This window comes from Cupressus sempervirens, chromosome 7 (genome assembly GCF_028749045.1).
Source record: "Cupressus sempervirens isolate cs-2001-9-10 chromosome 7, ASM2874904v1, whole genome shotgun sequence".
Classification (NCBI taxonomy): domain Eukaryota; kingdom Viridiplantae; phylum Streptophyta; class Pinopsida; order Cupressales; family Cupressaceae; genus Cupressus; species Cupressus sempervirens.
The window spans coordinates 585,289,311-585,304,896 of NC_143124.1; the positions used below are offsets into that span (position 1 = coordinate 585,289,311).

The following is a 15,586-nucleotide window of genomic DNA, read 5'->3' on the forward strand; positions in this document are numbered from 1 at the left end:
GAATGCATACTAGTGTGAATAAGCAGTACAGGACAGAGGACAACAAATTTTTGGGTAGAATAAATGGCAAAGTAAACATATATCCTTACTGTATAACTCTTTATATTTAAAAAATATGCAGGCATGTGGCTTTCCCAGACATCCCTGGAACATGGGGCTTAGTTTGGACACATCCTTAAATTTTGCACAATAGGGGATAGCATGTACTGGAAATGGAGGCTAGGCAGAACACTCGTCCCCATCTAAGATAGTTAAAAAAACAGGTAATAAACAGAAAGCCAGCAGCATATGATAGCTTGCTAGAGAGGAAGCTCCAAGTCTATATACTATTATAATATTTTCAAAAAACTGCACCAACAACATGCAAAGGTGGTACAACAATGGAACAATAATGACTATCATGTACATGTTCCACACTTCCTGAGCAAGAAATAAACAACATTTTCCAAAAAGCAGGCGTAGAGCTCACAACCAAGGGAGTTGTGACCCTCCAAAAGCAGGATGTCTACCCAATTCAACCCACAAACAATAAGCAATACTTCGCAATATCCTTAAATAAATGGATAAACATCATCATAATAAATCAACACAAGAAGGAATATACAACATGTCAAACAACAAAGAAATGTAGGTTCAATCCCAATGTTTAGCCTAGTATAAGAAATGTAGGCCATCTCCACCTGCCATCCATACAAACATAACTGTGGCAGAGCACTTGATCGATTAGAATGCCACCATAGTTGGCAGATATCTAACAATATTACAACAGAAAAATACATTAAAATGGAATTCATTGCCAAAATTGTTAGTCTTACAAAATAATAACTTTTCAATTAATTGGCAAGCTTTAATGAATATCTGGAAAAATATGATTCTTCAAACAGAACCTAATAAATAGATAATTTTCTACAGAAAGCAGCAATATATATGCCTTGCTAGGGCTGAACCTTACAACTTTTAAATACAAAAAATGAATTTTTATACTGATAGCCACAAACTGGCCTACCAATATTGATTACTAAGTACCCTAACAAGGATTTCCAGCTAGGACTTGATATGAACAACATAACACGCATTAATCAAGACTTTCCCTCATAAGAACCTCTGCCCGGCTCTGAACATTGATGTGAGTTGGCATTACAGGAGTCCAAGTACAGCTAGGCAATAAACCATGCAAAATCATGACTAGAGCCCCAAATGACAAATGGACTTTGATCAGCATCATAAGAATACCCTGGGGTGAAAAATTTATTTTTGATACAAATCACCTTGGGGTTTGTTCTGAAGCAGGAATTCCAGATGTTTGAACAGATGGAATGTTGCTTGCCGATCCATTTTCTGTTGGTGGTACAGTACCCCACTTGCCTTCCGATTCTGAAGGTTCTAAAACTTGCACACCCCCATCTGACAATCCTAGTGCGAATTGATTTGGTTCATAAGGATGTGCTGCAATAACAAGCGGGTGTACACTAGAGCTGCAAAATAAAATGAAAGCAAATAGAGTCAATATTTCGATCAGCTCAAAACATCCACTGCAATCCCTCACCTTTGAAACTATCGAAACTAAAACACAAACTCATGGCATCTTGTATCCACAAAATGTACAAAACAACAAAACTATCAAAGCTAATCTGCGGTTGCACATAGAAGTCTGAAATATAGAAATAAACTTGAAGTAAATGGTACTTGTAAAGTCAAATCATTGATATCTGAATCTTGACACAATGGATAATATCATAATTGTAGAGGTCAAAAAATAGTCTCTGTAAAAATCATTGATATATAGGTATAATAGATAACTGTAAGGTGATGAAATATATCTTTATATGTATCTTCTAACTTGCATTAGTAATACATTCTACAGGGCTTTATTGGGGTTAGGAATATGCTTTAAAAAAATTCCTCTTAAATTTCAGAAAGGTCCCTTTGAGTCCCTTTGGCCTGTTCTACCACACCATACAGAGTATGAGATGCCCAGCCCCACATGATTTTGTGTTCAATAAATCCAGAAAATTTACCTGAAAGACATTCAAACATCTACTCAATTTTCCAACATAGAGTATTTCTGATCTTCATTACCTAACATTTTGAGGAAGATAAGCAGATGGACCAATACGACATCGCAAGCGCAGTGAAGCAGCAAGGAAGACACCCACAGCGCCATCAAAAAAGCTGGCATATATCAGCTGACTATCGCATGAATATGTAGCATATGATATTGGAGCAGAAAGGGACTCCCGTGGTACCCACTGCCATAAATCAGAATTGTAATCAATCAGACACTTAGAAACAGATGCCAATCTATTATTTGAATGAAGCAAAAGAAATAATATCTACAACATACCTGTTTAAGGCAATCAAGTTTACTGGTTTCGTATGTAGCAATTTGTGTTTCATGCACAACCAAAAAGTGCATCTGGTCCTGATGAAATTGAACTCGAGTCTCTGCCAGTGCTGACGGTACTCGACCTGCTGGAATTTGTAAAAACTTACTCCCTAGCCTTTCCCAGCTGTCTGTTCCCCAAACACAAAGCTGTAATGCAATAGATCTCACGTGTCACAACATCACCTGGTATAAAGCATGCTGAACTATGCACATCCTAAGCTTGTAAAATAGGTGGATTACATGGCCATTACCTGAGCATCTGCACCTGATGATACAAGCACATTTTGCACATGAGAAAAGGCAAGACCTGTTACTCTCTTTTGATGTCCCTTCAGCTTGCTCTTCACCTGCATCCAGTAATCATTTTGTATAAGATTATAAATGGGTTCAAGGATTTGCATGTCAAAGTGAATTACAATATTAATACCAAGGTTTGGTATCATACTTCATCCACACGAACATTGTATATTTGAATCGTGGAGTCTTCCATGCCAATAGCAATTATATTGTTGTCCTGTGGATGGAAAGCAAGAAATGTTGCTGCTGGTGGTGGTGCCATGAAGGTCGTCATTGTCTGCAGTTAAATTAGGTGAAGCATTAAATAATTTAGAAATAGAGGATCTTCCTTCCCAATATGGATATAAACAGTTATCCATCTTTCAGCAACTCTTTACCTTGAATGTCATCATGTTGAACAACGAAACTTTTCCACCGCTAGCTGACATAACGTAAGAGTCATTTTTTGATAAGGCAAAGCAAGGCACAGCTTCTTCTGGGTTAGTATCACTTATGTCATTAGTCATCAGTATGCCACTAGCTGGTTGCCACAACACAGGGGAAACACTTGTCGTTGCCTGTAAAAGATAATCCCTCTCAGAAATACTATCTCATGCATTCAGTAAAAGAGTAATTAGAACAGATTTTGAGCATATGCGTGATAAGCTTAATAAAACTCTCAGATTCTCAATTGATTGATATAGTAACAACACAGGCACACATAAAACAGAGGTAAATAATAAAACCTTGCCACTTGTGTTGCGTTCATTTCTTGACCATTTCCAAAGCTTGTGAACAGCATTAGATGCCAAAGCCAAGATCGCAACTCCTGAATTAGTATATATTAATCTTGAAACCTATACATTTACAAAACAGAAACGTCCTTCAAAATCTTAGATGAAACAATAAGCCTGTAAGTTTATGATGCATCAAAGAATAACATTCTAAAGTTGGGTAAAGTATCCGTGGAACACTTGAGAGAGCATAAAATCGGGTGTGTCTTCCAAAGCACCAACTTCTTATGGTTAGTCCGACAAGTGCATAGTAAAATCTCTGTAAAGTGACAAAATCTTGAACTTCATGCCTGTATTACTATTCCCATCTTGATGCTAATAACTATAAGCATATATGTAGAAGCACAGGTATTATTTAAAAATCATTTGCAATAAATTAAAATAATTTGCTACAAACACAATAACAAGTTCATTCTGAACTACTGGTATCATTTATGTGAGCCGCCTCCGACAATCTGTTATGATCTATTCAAACTGGAACTAGAATATACCTTGCTTGGAGGTAGGTTATCAGTGAGTCTTATGGATCTGCATTGAACAGGCTCATTCACTTCGATTGGCTTCCAATTCTTGTTCTTGTCAACTGGATCATCTACCACCCTTGCTTTATCTCCAATACTTCTAGAATCTACTCCATTCTGAAAAGAACAATTGGTAACTTCATCGTTTCAGTTATTTAGCATAGTTTTAATCTCCCCCCCATAATTTTAGCCAACTTTCTTAACTTCTATCATAAGATTTCCCTGGCCTTCAGAACATTCAATAGTTACAAACTAGATCATAACAAGACACTACTTGTGCAGATCCTTCAGAAAAAGTTCAACCATAACAGTAGAGACTTACCAGCCCAGCAGCCATGGAAACTGTTGTAACAACACGATCAGATCCCCCAGTGGTTTGTCCAGCAGGGATATTTGAAGCTACAATTTGATTTACTACAGACACCTGTAGAATCAATATCAGTCGAGATGTATTATTCTTAATATGTTAGCATGAGAGCCAAAAAAAACAATAGATGTGAGATTCTTGCCTTCATATCCTGAGGAACTCTTGCAGCATCAAAATTGCGATTCTCAGATGTGCGCAACAATCGAATACCGTCACTATTGACTAATATTTTGATGCCATTGTCACTTGTTGAAACAGCCAAAATGGTTCCTTCTTTGTTGAACCGAAGACGGGGACTAGGCTGAAAATGGACAGCAAACAAGTGAGAAACATCTGTGCTCCAAAACACAAAAACAATAGTAAACAACAGTATGATGACATACAGGTAGTCCACCCTCTGCATCAACTGTTGTGAGGATACTTGTGTTGTCCATGTCCCAGAATTTGATAACAAATTCATCTCCAGCAGCCAAAAAGCGATTTCTAGTCGTATCAAAGTGCACAACACCTGTAGAGTGCTTACGAAATCCCTGATAAGTTCGTTTAATAGCTCCTTCGCTTTCATTCCACTCAACAAGATAAGAATCTCCTTCTTTGCTCGTTCCACAAGAGAATAGCCTGCAACAAATTGCCAACTTTTCTTTTCAGCATGTTATCACTCCAACAGCAAAGAACATAGATGTAGACTCTCCACAAAAGAAATAGCTAGAAAGAAGATTACTTAACCTTGTTCCATCAGCACTGTAGGCCATTGTCGTGCACCAATGACCAGGAGCATCATAATCAACCCTTGAGCCCATCTGATCATATAACCAGGCCTTTATCTTTCCATCAAGAGCAGTTGAGAAGATAAACTGACACACCAAGACACAAAAAAAACCTTTAGGTTGACTATTTACCAAGCGATAAAAAGTTTCAAATAAGTTCCTTCAATGATAAAGTTGTCTTAAGTCATAGTTAAATGAAGAAATTCACAAACTTGCCAACTATCTAATTACCTGAATATTTTCTTTATAATGTGGGCATACTGAATATACGGGCGCCTCATGACCTTCAAAAGTATACTGTTTTGCCCCAGTAACAGCATTCCATACCTGTTGCACAATTGAACTTTTATTAATTTGAGATTTCCAAGGACTTCTACAAAAATTAGTTTGGGTTTGTCAAACCTTAATAGTTTTGTCGTCTCCACAAGTAATGATGCACAATATCTTGTTGGGATTGGAAAACGCGAGGTCATTAACACCTCCAATATGAGCATCAATCTACAAAAAGACATAAACTGTTACAAGTAGAAAACAGCAAGTTCACTGGAACAACCAATGCCCTTAATAGCGTGGTAATACTATAACAAGATATATCTAATGTATCATAAATACTATTACAGGATAAATCTAATGTATTATAACACCATGCTTTAGTATTACAAGCAGGAGCTCTAAACCAAAATGCAACAGTGTTGTCAAAAAAAGTTCGAATGGAAGTGTTTCTACACCTCTAAGTGATGCCGCAAATCATTACCACCATGGAAGGTATATATGTGCACGATGTGCTTTGAATAAGCAACTCCTGTATAGTAAAATTCAAATTGATATGATTCTGTAGTATGATATTTTAGAGTGTCTGGACAAGTTTTAAAATCCATAGAACAAAGTACAATCTAGCTACATTGCATACCAAACAAAGACCCATCTGGACTCCACATGACACGATTGACTGATACAGTAGGCTCCTTCGCAAGTGCTGCCTGTTGTCCCCCACAAAACTGTTTGTTAGAGTAATTCAATAAAGTCAACGAGCAAAAAAAGCAAAAAAGAGGAAAGTTATTCAAATTAATACCCATGAATCATGCCCCATTCCTTAGGTAATTCCTAAACTAGTGTGTGAACTAACAATTTTGAAAGTAATTGCCAATGAGTTTCTTGAAGCTCAATTTTGATGGGGCCTCTAGAGGTAACCCAGGTTTGAAAAGGCTGGGATTCCTTTCGAGAATAAGGGGGCTTGTTTTGTGAAGGGGGTTTCTTCTTCTTGGGATATAAGACATGAAGCAGAATAATTAGCAGAGATAGGAAGCAAATCCAATTGGCTGTTTCTGTAGGTTGCAGAAAACTAATTGTAGAAGGCAACTTCATGGTAGTTATTGCAGGGCTGTGCAAGATGTTGGATGTTTAAACAGATATTAGAAGTGGCACTGAAACTCTGTAAAAACTGTCACTTGATGTCTACTTTTTCACTGTATCAGGAAGCATAGCAAGATGACAGATCATTTGGAAATTGGCTCACTTAGGCATTGAAATGCATCCTTTCATGGCAGAAATCATGAACATTTGGAGATATGGGAGAAGCTGGAACATTTAGTAGCTATAATCCCAATGATAGTGAGGATAAAACCACTTAGAAGATTGGCAACTATTATCTTTTGCTGTTATTTTTCGCAAGGGTTGAAGTGAGAGTGTGCAAACGACTTTATAATGCTGCACCTTTGAGTTATTTTCACATGTATTGTTTAGATTTCTCAGCTCAGCTGGTTGTCATCATGTGCAGGTTACAGGTGGTGTAGAGTGGCACAACTAGGTTCTGGAAGGATGGCAAGGCAAATGGGTGGAGGAGAAGCAGCTTAATCTTCACTAGCAGGTTGCAGATAGTTTTCACTAGACCAAATAAGAGATTCTGAAAATGGTGAAATGGGTCTTGGGCCTGAGGATTCGGAAAACATTAGATAGCTCAGGTCCAAGAGACTGGATGATTTGGTGCTAAAACAAGCTATCAGGGAGTGGATCATTTGGTTGGTGCTGTCAGGTTTTGAGCTACAGCTAGCAGTGACGGAGGAGGCAGCAGAAACAGCAGTGGAAGCTCTGCAGTCCCAGACTCCTAGCCACTGTGTAAATGAAATTTGTGGACTGAGAGATTAAATTCAGGAAGTGTGTCAGCAGCAAGAATTGGTAGTGTTTTGTAAGATTTAGCTCTGGTGGTGAATCCTCTGTTTATTTTGCAGAAGAGAAGATTTGAGCTGGTCTCCCACCCAGCAAGGGCACAGAGACTGGGAGCACACCCGCCCGACAAGGGTAAGGAGCATCGGCATGAATGCCTGCTAAGTCACCAGACATGAACACCAAAAGAATCAATACTGAGTTTCAAACCCATGAGCATGTTGAATCAAGGAAGGCACAAGCCTGTGATCACAATGACCTTTCAATGGTTTGAACATCAGCGGCCACACCACCACCACCACCACATAAACATCACACTATGGGATGAACACCATTGTTGCCCCTTCCATCTCTGGCAGGGGTTGTTCTCCAGAGGCTAAAAACTTCCCTGCAGCGCATGGCCTATCTTTTGTGGATGGTGAAAGGGTTGCTGAAGGGCTTTGGAAGCTGGTTATGTAGGCTGGCCATTTGACTCGAAGTGATTAAGCCCTTTTCCTAGTATTTTGTCGTTGTTACTGTTTCATCACTTTCGTGTATGTATAGAACCCTCACTCTTTATCAAAAAATTAAAAAATTCACGAATCACCAACATTGATCAAAATGACAAGGCCAAGTTACTAAGCAACACCAGCCTGTATCTGCATAAAATATTTCAGAACAAGTAGATCTTGAAAATTCAAAAAAACAACCCGAAGATTTTGTAGTGTAAAATGTGTGTTGTGTATATGAATCCAGGAATGATGATATAAACATCCTTATATTTATTGTAAAGGTGATCAGTAATACCTGCATAACCATAGTACAAGCTGCAAGATCCCACACCTTAAAATTTTTTATGGCCAATCTCTCTTGTGAACCTACTTCCCATAAACCTATATCTCCAATATTTGTACCAACTACACAATAGACGCGGAAAAAATATATGATATTCATAACATTAGTCCAAGAGAAAAAGTGCACCTCTAAATTAGCAAGCTATAAAAAATGAGAAATGTCAAAGCAAAATGCCATACCTAACAGTATAGCCTGCTGCACCGGATGAAAATCCATGCTTGTAACAGTCGAGCCTTGATTCAAAACCCGTGCAACATTCTTAGGAAGGTCATCTTGTGAATATAAAGGCTGTGGATGATTTGAAATAGGATAGCTAACCTGCAAAATTACTTTAGAGTAAATTACATTTGATCCTAAAATTTTCCTTTGGCTCCTACAAAAGAGAGAGTTCCCTACCACTTGGAGTTTCTGAGTTAACCAGGAATCAAATTATATTTGTTGCCTTATAATAATAGAATAATTCAATAAACAATATGAAGCAAGCAAATTCAAAAAAACCTCATCTCCAGATTGCCCAATTGCTCTTGCCCGTTTCAGAAGGTGGTCAGAATCTGCTGATTGATAATCAACTGTGGAAACATTAGGAGGAGTCCTAGGCCGCTTAAGCAAAGAAGCTACCAAAAAAACGAGGAAAGTTTGTTACTGGAACAACATGAGATAAACATGCCAAATCAAGAAGAGATTAATCATAATGATTCCTATATAGCAAAACCAGAGAGTAGGACGTGGCATAGGCCAAAGCATCTATTAATGGGGAAACTTGAATGATGCTAATGCATATGGCACCTGTACTTGTTGCAGCACCAAGTCCAATTGGCCCTGCAGAAACTGCCGGATGAGGTGCAGGAGCAGTGTTTGCCATCCAGCCTGCCAGAGCAGTAGCAACAGGTGCAGTTGCTTGTTGAAAGGGCTGCAGGTTGAAGTTTAAAAAAATTTTAGACGACAAATGATCATGACTAGTTTCACTGAAATTGTTTACAAACTCATTTCAATCACTCAAAATGTAATGCAGCTCAACATACCACATGGCCACCAAGTGCCGGGAAGCCTCCCCCCTTGGGAATTGCTCCCATTAGAGGATTAGCTGCAGGGGATGGTGCGCGCGCTCCATTTGGCTGTCCACAATTGTGATCAACAAAAAGTGTTTTTATATCTGGATTGGGCCTTGGATTTTTGCAAAGCTGATGCTGCCAATTCAAACTGCAAGAAACATCAAAAACCAATACCAAGAACCATAATGAGTAATTTGGATCAAAGTGACATAGTAAACAGATTCAAGGACCAAGAAAAGATTCGCGGAACACGTGTAACTGAAGATCACAGGCGTTGCACAAAATATGAAGGTATAGCTGACCAATCCCAAAGCTAATGAATACAAACCTTTGATTGATAAGTGTTCTCAAGCGCGATGTTTTCAAAGTAGGAAACTGTAACTTGTCTCGGAAAAGAGGATTAGCCTCAATAAGCTTTTTAAGCTCAACTAACATGATATTCCTAGCTGACTTGGTCTCTCCATACTTGGAAAGTTGTTCATTTTCTCTGATGTGCATGCAGTCAAAACCAGATTCCAGAAATTAATTATAACAAAAATCTGTGCATATCAAAAAGAAAGAAACTACCCCCAGGTAGAGTGGAATGTTTTGCACAATCACTTTTCAAAGGCACTTTGGATTCTGAGGACGCATCCAGAGTGAAATACAAAATGCAATATTGCGATGACGTGGGGAAGATTGTGCCATAATATGCAACTTTACCAAAAAAATTAATGCAATGAGATTTTAATAGATTGTTTAAGCTACGAACCTAAAGTTCTCCAATGTAAGAAGCTGGGTAATCTCCTTGAATAGTTCTTCATTAAATGAAGAAAAAACCTTTAGGTCTTTTACTAGAATCTCCACGGCTTTGGCTCGGTCTTGCCTGACACAAAAAAAGATGCAACGTGATTGTATCAGTGATCAATTCAAACAAGTCCAATCAATATGCATAAATACACACACTGAGCATTTCAGATTAATTTTCAATAATGTTTAGCAAATCATTATTGGAAAACTATTTTCTAAGATCAGAAAAAAAAAAACATTACAAGAACCAGAGCATTGCCAGGATTTGAAGATGATCTTAAAGCATCACGATGAAAGCAAACAACTACAACAAGTACAAAGCTAGCATAAGAATAACAAGTAGTATAAAGTTAGCATAATAATAGTTTTGTTTAAATGAATCTCCAAATGTTGGATTGTTTACAGTTTATACTGTATTAGCTTGGAAAATTATTTTCTAAGATCAGAAAATAAAAACCATTACAAGAACCAGAGCATTGCCAGGATTTGCAGATGATCTTAAAGCATCAAACGATGAAAGCAAACAACTACAACAAGTACAAAGCTAGAATGAGAATACTTTTGTTTAAATGAGTCTCCAAATGTTACATTGTTTACAGTTTATACTGTATTAGCTTGGAAAATTATTTTCTAAGATCAGAAAATAAAAACCATTACAAGAACCAGAGCATTCCCAGGATTTGCAGATGATCTTAAAGCATCAAACGATGAAAGCAAACAACTACAATAAGTACAAAGCTAGCATAAGAATACTTTTGTTAAAATGAATCTCCAAATGTTACATTGTTTGCAGTTTATACTGTATTTAAATTGGAAAAAATTGAACCTTAAAAACAGATGAAAAATGCATTCTCTCAGCAATTAACCAGATGCCAAATGATATCAGAACATGTTTAAAAAAAAGCTCATTGTCAGACATTAAACATATTGCTAAAGTCAATTCACCATTCTAAATTTCCTTCCTATGGCATTTGCAATTTTTTTTTTTACAGGAAGACCAAAAATAAAATCTAAATGAAAATTATGTTCAAATATTTAGGCTTTTCATTTTTTTGACGGATTTGACACATGTGGCTATTAGTCATCTCTAAAGTGGGCTGCACACAAGTACCTTGAAGCATTTGTTTGAGAAGGGATGAATGGAGCAATCATTCAAAACAATTGGATTTTCATGCTCTACAATATTCCCCTTTGGCAAAGTTTTTGGAGCATATAAGTTGTAATGCCATATAATTGTTTATTTAAAAAAGATTTCTTATTGAAAATTTTGATTTTCACAGTTAGAAAAAACAATGTGTACCTAGATATGCAAGTAAACATCACCAGGTGGGTTGGGTTTCCTCTAGGAACAATGTTGAGCACATGTCTAGTGTTTGCTCCAGGAGCAGCATTGAAATGAAATGAAACTGCACATGTTGAGTGCCTGGAGACCACGGCCTGTTTGTGACATGTGGCTAAGGCAGTTGTTTCTCAATTATGAATAAGAAAATAATATTTCATTTAGATACCACTGTGTAGTTTTTTAAATAATACTCAATAAATAAAATAATTAGTTATTTAAAAGATATAAAATTTACATCAAAATTTAACAGCACTGTTTTTTAGACAAATTTATTGATCCATATTTCATAGGATTCACACAAATCCATCTCTAATATTAATAAATTGTTCATTTGACATTGATTGCAGTTAAGTGATGCTTACAGGCGTGAAGCATCAGGGCTTCCCAAAAGGTAACCAATGCCAATACTACTCCGACTCAAGTGCACTTAATTCTAGAAAGTCTCGCTGCTAGAAAAATCACTTAGATGCACTGAATATTAACAAGATCATTCATTCTCATTAAAGATAGGTTCATTAAATTTACGTCAATGAGTTTGACTCAAATACTACAAAGTTGAATCTTGATATAACTATCATTATTAAATGCTGTACAGACCATATCTCCTGCTTTTTTATAAGCTAATAAATTGTAAGCAATAATTATTAAAAAGAAACAAACGTCGGGTGTTATTTAACCATATTATAAATCCATAGCTCCGTTTTCAAATTCTAAGCAACAAGGCATCTTCTGAGATATTAAATAGAGTTTTTTCTGCAATCTTGCTATCATTTCCTCGCCTCTTGAAAATAGATCACATTTACAGGTGTGTATTCTATGTATGATCTAAAAGGTCAACATTAACAAAATTCACAGCTTTTTTTCCCTCCAGAAGCTCATACATAATCTTTGACTCCCAAAAACCTCAATGATAAGTAAATTCACACGACTGCTTCCAGGTGCTCCTACGCAATCTTACGGACTGAAAACTGCACATAAGTTGCCGGAGATATTTTTTGAGAGATCCCAATTAAATATTCACTGAAGAATTTACTTTCCCTTTTCCATTGGTTGAGAAAAAAGGGGGCAACAGGACATAAAATTGGCATGTGTAGGACGTATTTGGTAAGCAAGGTTTAAAAATTCAATCTTTTAATAGAAATATATAAAAAAGAAATCATCAAAACAAAAGGACTTGATTGGCGCTTACTTGTCCAGTGCCTCAAGGTACTTCTGTTTCCTAATCTCAAAGAATATCTTCATAGAATATCGATTATCGTCCACTTTGGTGAAGCCGCAAAGATACCTCTCCACCTCATCCCAGTTTCCATTCAACACCTCCTCCTCAAAATACTTGATATTAAAGAAGAATCCTGATTCCTGTTCAAGCCTGCCCATGCCCATGCCCATCAAGGTTAATTCAAAACGGCAATCTGTACAAGGAGTAGAAAGTGAATGCAGACTACGTGCTAACTTACTTGTGGACGCTCTCCTTGAATTTCTCCTCGTCCAGAAACTGCAAAATGAGGAACACCAGCTCTCTGCTCAGCGACGTCATTTTCCCTTCGCCCTACGTTGCCCTGATCCTTATTATTTTCTCGTCATATCAGTCCAGATCTTCAAACGGCAAACCCTAACACCTTCAGATCCCCGCCGTTACTGTGCGAAACAAGTCTGGTCATAACGCCTCGCTTTGGAGATTGGGAAGGGAGGTCCAAGTCCAATGCTTGGAAGGAAAAATGCCTTAAGTACACGTCACGAACAAACAAAAGTTCCTATCTATCCTCCTCTGCATTCGATCAGATAAGTGACCCTGCTTATCCACCCCTGATAAGCTCCACTGCTTATCCATCCCTGATAAGCCACGACAGGACACTGAGACCATCTATCGAACGGAAATGAATTTCTCTTATATATAGGTGCCCTCCAAACTCCCTGGAATACATCTGCACCTTCCAGCTCGGGAAATTTCTCGTACAAGCGCCGAATTTATAGCCCAACACAACACACTTTCCATATCCATATCCATATGGAACATTTGCGTATGCAGTTTGCTGATAATAATAATAATAACAAGAGACATAAGCATCATAGTTCTGTCATATGCATAAGGGTTGCACTCTTGTGGGTAGAAAAAATAAAAAGTAGTAATAAGATGAAAAAATAAAATTTAGACCAGTAAGAAAAAAACTAACACATGTGCATTGATGAACATGAAGTAGTGATCCTATTGCTAGTTAATAGCCAAATGCACGAGGACTTCATGTCCTTAGGCCGGCCACAACGTTGTTTGGGTGTTGGCCACTAAAATTTATAGTTTCTTTTAAGAAGCTCGGAAGACTACACTGATGGAAGTACATTGCAGTGACAAAGGAGCATTGACAAAGTTGTTGGAGTGAAGGCCTTATGACTCACAAGAAGGATGAATGGATCATTTATAGTACAATATGAGATTCCACCTGCGCGATTATTTTGTTGAGCCACGTATATCAAAAAAAAACATTATTATTTGTACTTTAAAGACACATTGAAGAGAGAATTAAAGAGATATATTCTTTGTAATAGTTACAAAATAACGAAAATGGATATATATATATATATATATATATATATATATATATATATATATATATATAGACAGGTTGAAAAGAGAGATAATGATAATAGAGATTTATAGGTAGAAATGAAGGATACGAAGAGATTTAAAAGAGAGAGAATGATATGTTATTATAGGGACAATGAATAGAGATAGTCGAAAAAGAATTTAAAATAAAAATTAAGGATTGTGTTATTTTAAAAAATATTTAAATAACAATTATAAAATTGAATTAAATCAATGAAGTATTTGTTTCTACCTTTCCCAATATAAATTCAAATATTAAATTTTAAAATATAAAGTGTTGACTACTTGATCCAAATCAACAAAAGAGTTAATAAGTTTGAAGAATAATATTAGTTTTACAAATTTTAAAATGTGAAAAAGAATTAAAACAAGATTGAAAAAAAAAAGCTAGTTAAACATAGTGTGGAAAACTTAGCATTTTATAATTGACATAAAGGACAATGCAAAACTAATAAATATATTTAAAATTTAAAATATTAAATATTAAAAACTAAATTTAAATTTTTTTAAACAAAATTTATAAATATTTTTAGTAAAAATTTATCAAATCATTATATTCTTAAAAATATAATTTTGTTATTAATTAATTTAATTATAATTTACAATAAAAAAATTAATTTTAAAATTAGAATAAAATAATTTTAAATTATTGTGAAGAAAAAATTAAGTAAATGTATTTTTAAATGATATGATAATTAGTTTTTAGTAAGGTTTTAAATTTAAACTTAAACTCAAAAATAACCTAGATTGATATATTTACAATCTTTTGTAAGAAAAATGATTTAGTTATTATTGATTAAGCATGTGTTTATGTCATAGGTAGTGAGGTGGAAGATAACATAATTAATTTTTGGAAACTTCAGTTAATTTGTCAAAATTGTGAAAAAGATAAGCTATCATTAATTGCATGTCATTATTGTTGTTGAAAAAATATGTGTATTTTGTTAAGGAAAATTGATCTTTCTCTACCAAAAATAGTATGGACCAATAGAATGAATACAAAATGTCATTTATAAAATAAAGAAAAATGAAAAATAGATATACACATTGTAAGTTTCATATAAACTTTTAAATTCTTTCATTTGATTAGTTAATCTAATTTTAGAAATGCATTCAATGATGTAGTGTCTGCCCCTAGTTCGCATTTTTGTTATTTTTGTGGAACTCTTTTAGGCTAATTTTATGTTTAATGATTAGTAGTATTGTTTGGTGATTATCAGATATTGTCTTAGATTCAGTTGATTTTTACTCTATATTTCATATATGCATGATGATTATACACTATTTTCAGATATTGATGGTTTATTATCACATGTGTTTTCTGATGGATACTTATCCCATACTTGCATGTGTATGGTGTGCGTGTTTATTTTCTTTATGTATGGCGTTTCTGATGTGGTTAAGGAAGGGAGTCGTAGTCACCTGCTAGTCGGGATCTACACGATGCACCACTTCCTACCATTGCCTGTTTAGCTTAGAATATTGTGTTTGTACATGCATGAATTTTATGTAGGTTGCAGGTACCAGGTATTGACTTCCCTAAATTGCCAAGATGAGCGTACCCTATCGCATTATCTCAATGGTAAGAGAGGGGAGATAAATCTTAAGTCCAAATCCTTAACTCTTTAGCCATTAGTCCTAATTAATAATTAGGACAAGTATCTGAGTCGAGTACCCTCCGAATGCATCGAAT

At 35.8% G+C, this 15,586-nt stretch overlaps 1 protein-coding gene across 2 annotated transcripts; it reads right to left on the minus strand.

Annotated features, from left to right (window-relative positions):
* Positions 1 to 774: 774 nt before the first annotated feature.
* LOC149548119 (protein TPR3-like) lies at positions 775 to 13,341 on the minus strand. Of its 2 annotated transcripts, none has more exons than XM_089792145.1 (25): positions 12,749 to 13,341; positions 12,481 to 12,660; positions 9,912 to 10,025; positions 9,489 to 9,647; positions 9,131 to 9,308; positions 8,895 to 9,018; positions 8,607 to 8,659; positions 8,288 to 8,426; positions 8,061 to 8,170; positions 6,022 to 6,091; positions 5,840 to 5,913; positions 5,514 to 5,609; positions 5,343 to 5,438; positions 5,071 to 5,198; positions 4,728 to 4,962; positions 4,487 to 4,645; positions 4,300 to 4,401; positions 3,948 to 4,094; positions 3,409 to 3,519; positions 3,061 to 3,240; positions 2,832 to 2,960; positions 2,638 to 2,733; positions 2,345 to 2,533; positions 2,080 to 2,249; positions 775 to 1,475 (listed from the first exon to the last, which is right to left on the minus strand). In XM_089792145.1, the coding sequence occupies exons 1-25, from the start codon at positions 12,826 to 12,828 to the stop codon at positions 1,265 to 1,267; spliced, it is 3,330 nt and encodes a 1,109-aa protein (XP_089648271.1). In that variant the 5' UTR covers positions 12,829 to 13,341; the 3' UTR covers positions 775 to 1,264. The 2 variants fall into 2 exon arrangements, with proteins under 2 accessions (XP_089648271.1, XP_089648270.1); XM_089792144.1 differs by having other exon boundaries at positions 8,607 to 8,722.
* Positions 13,342 to 15,586: the final 2,245 nt, after the last annotated feature.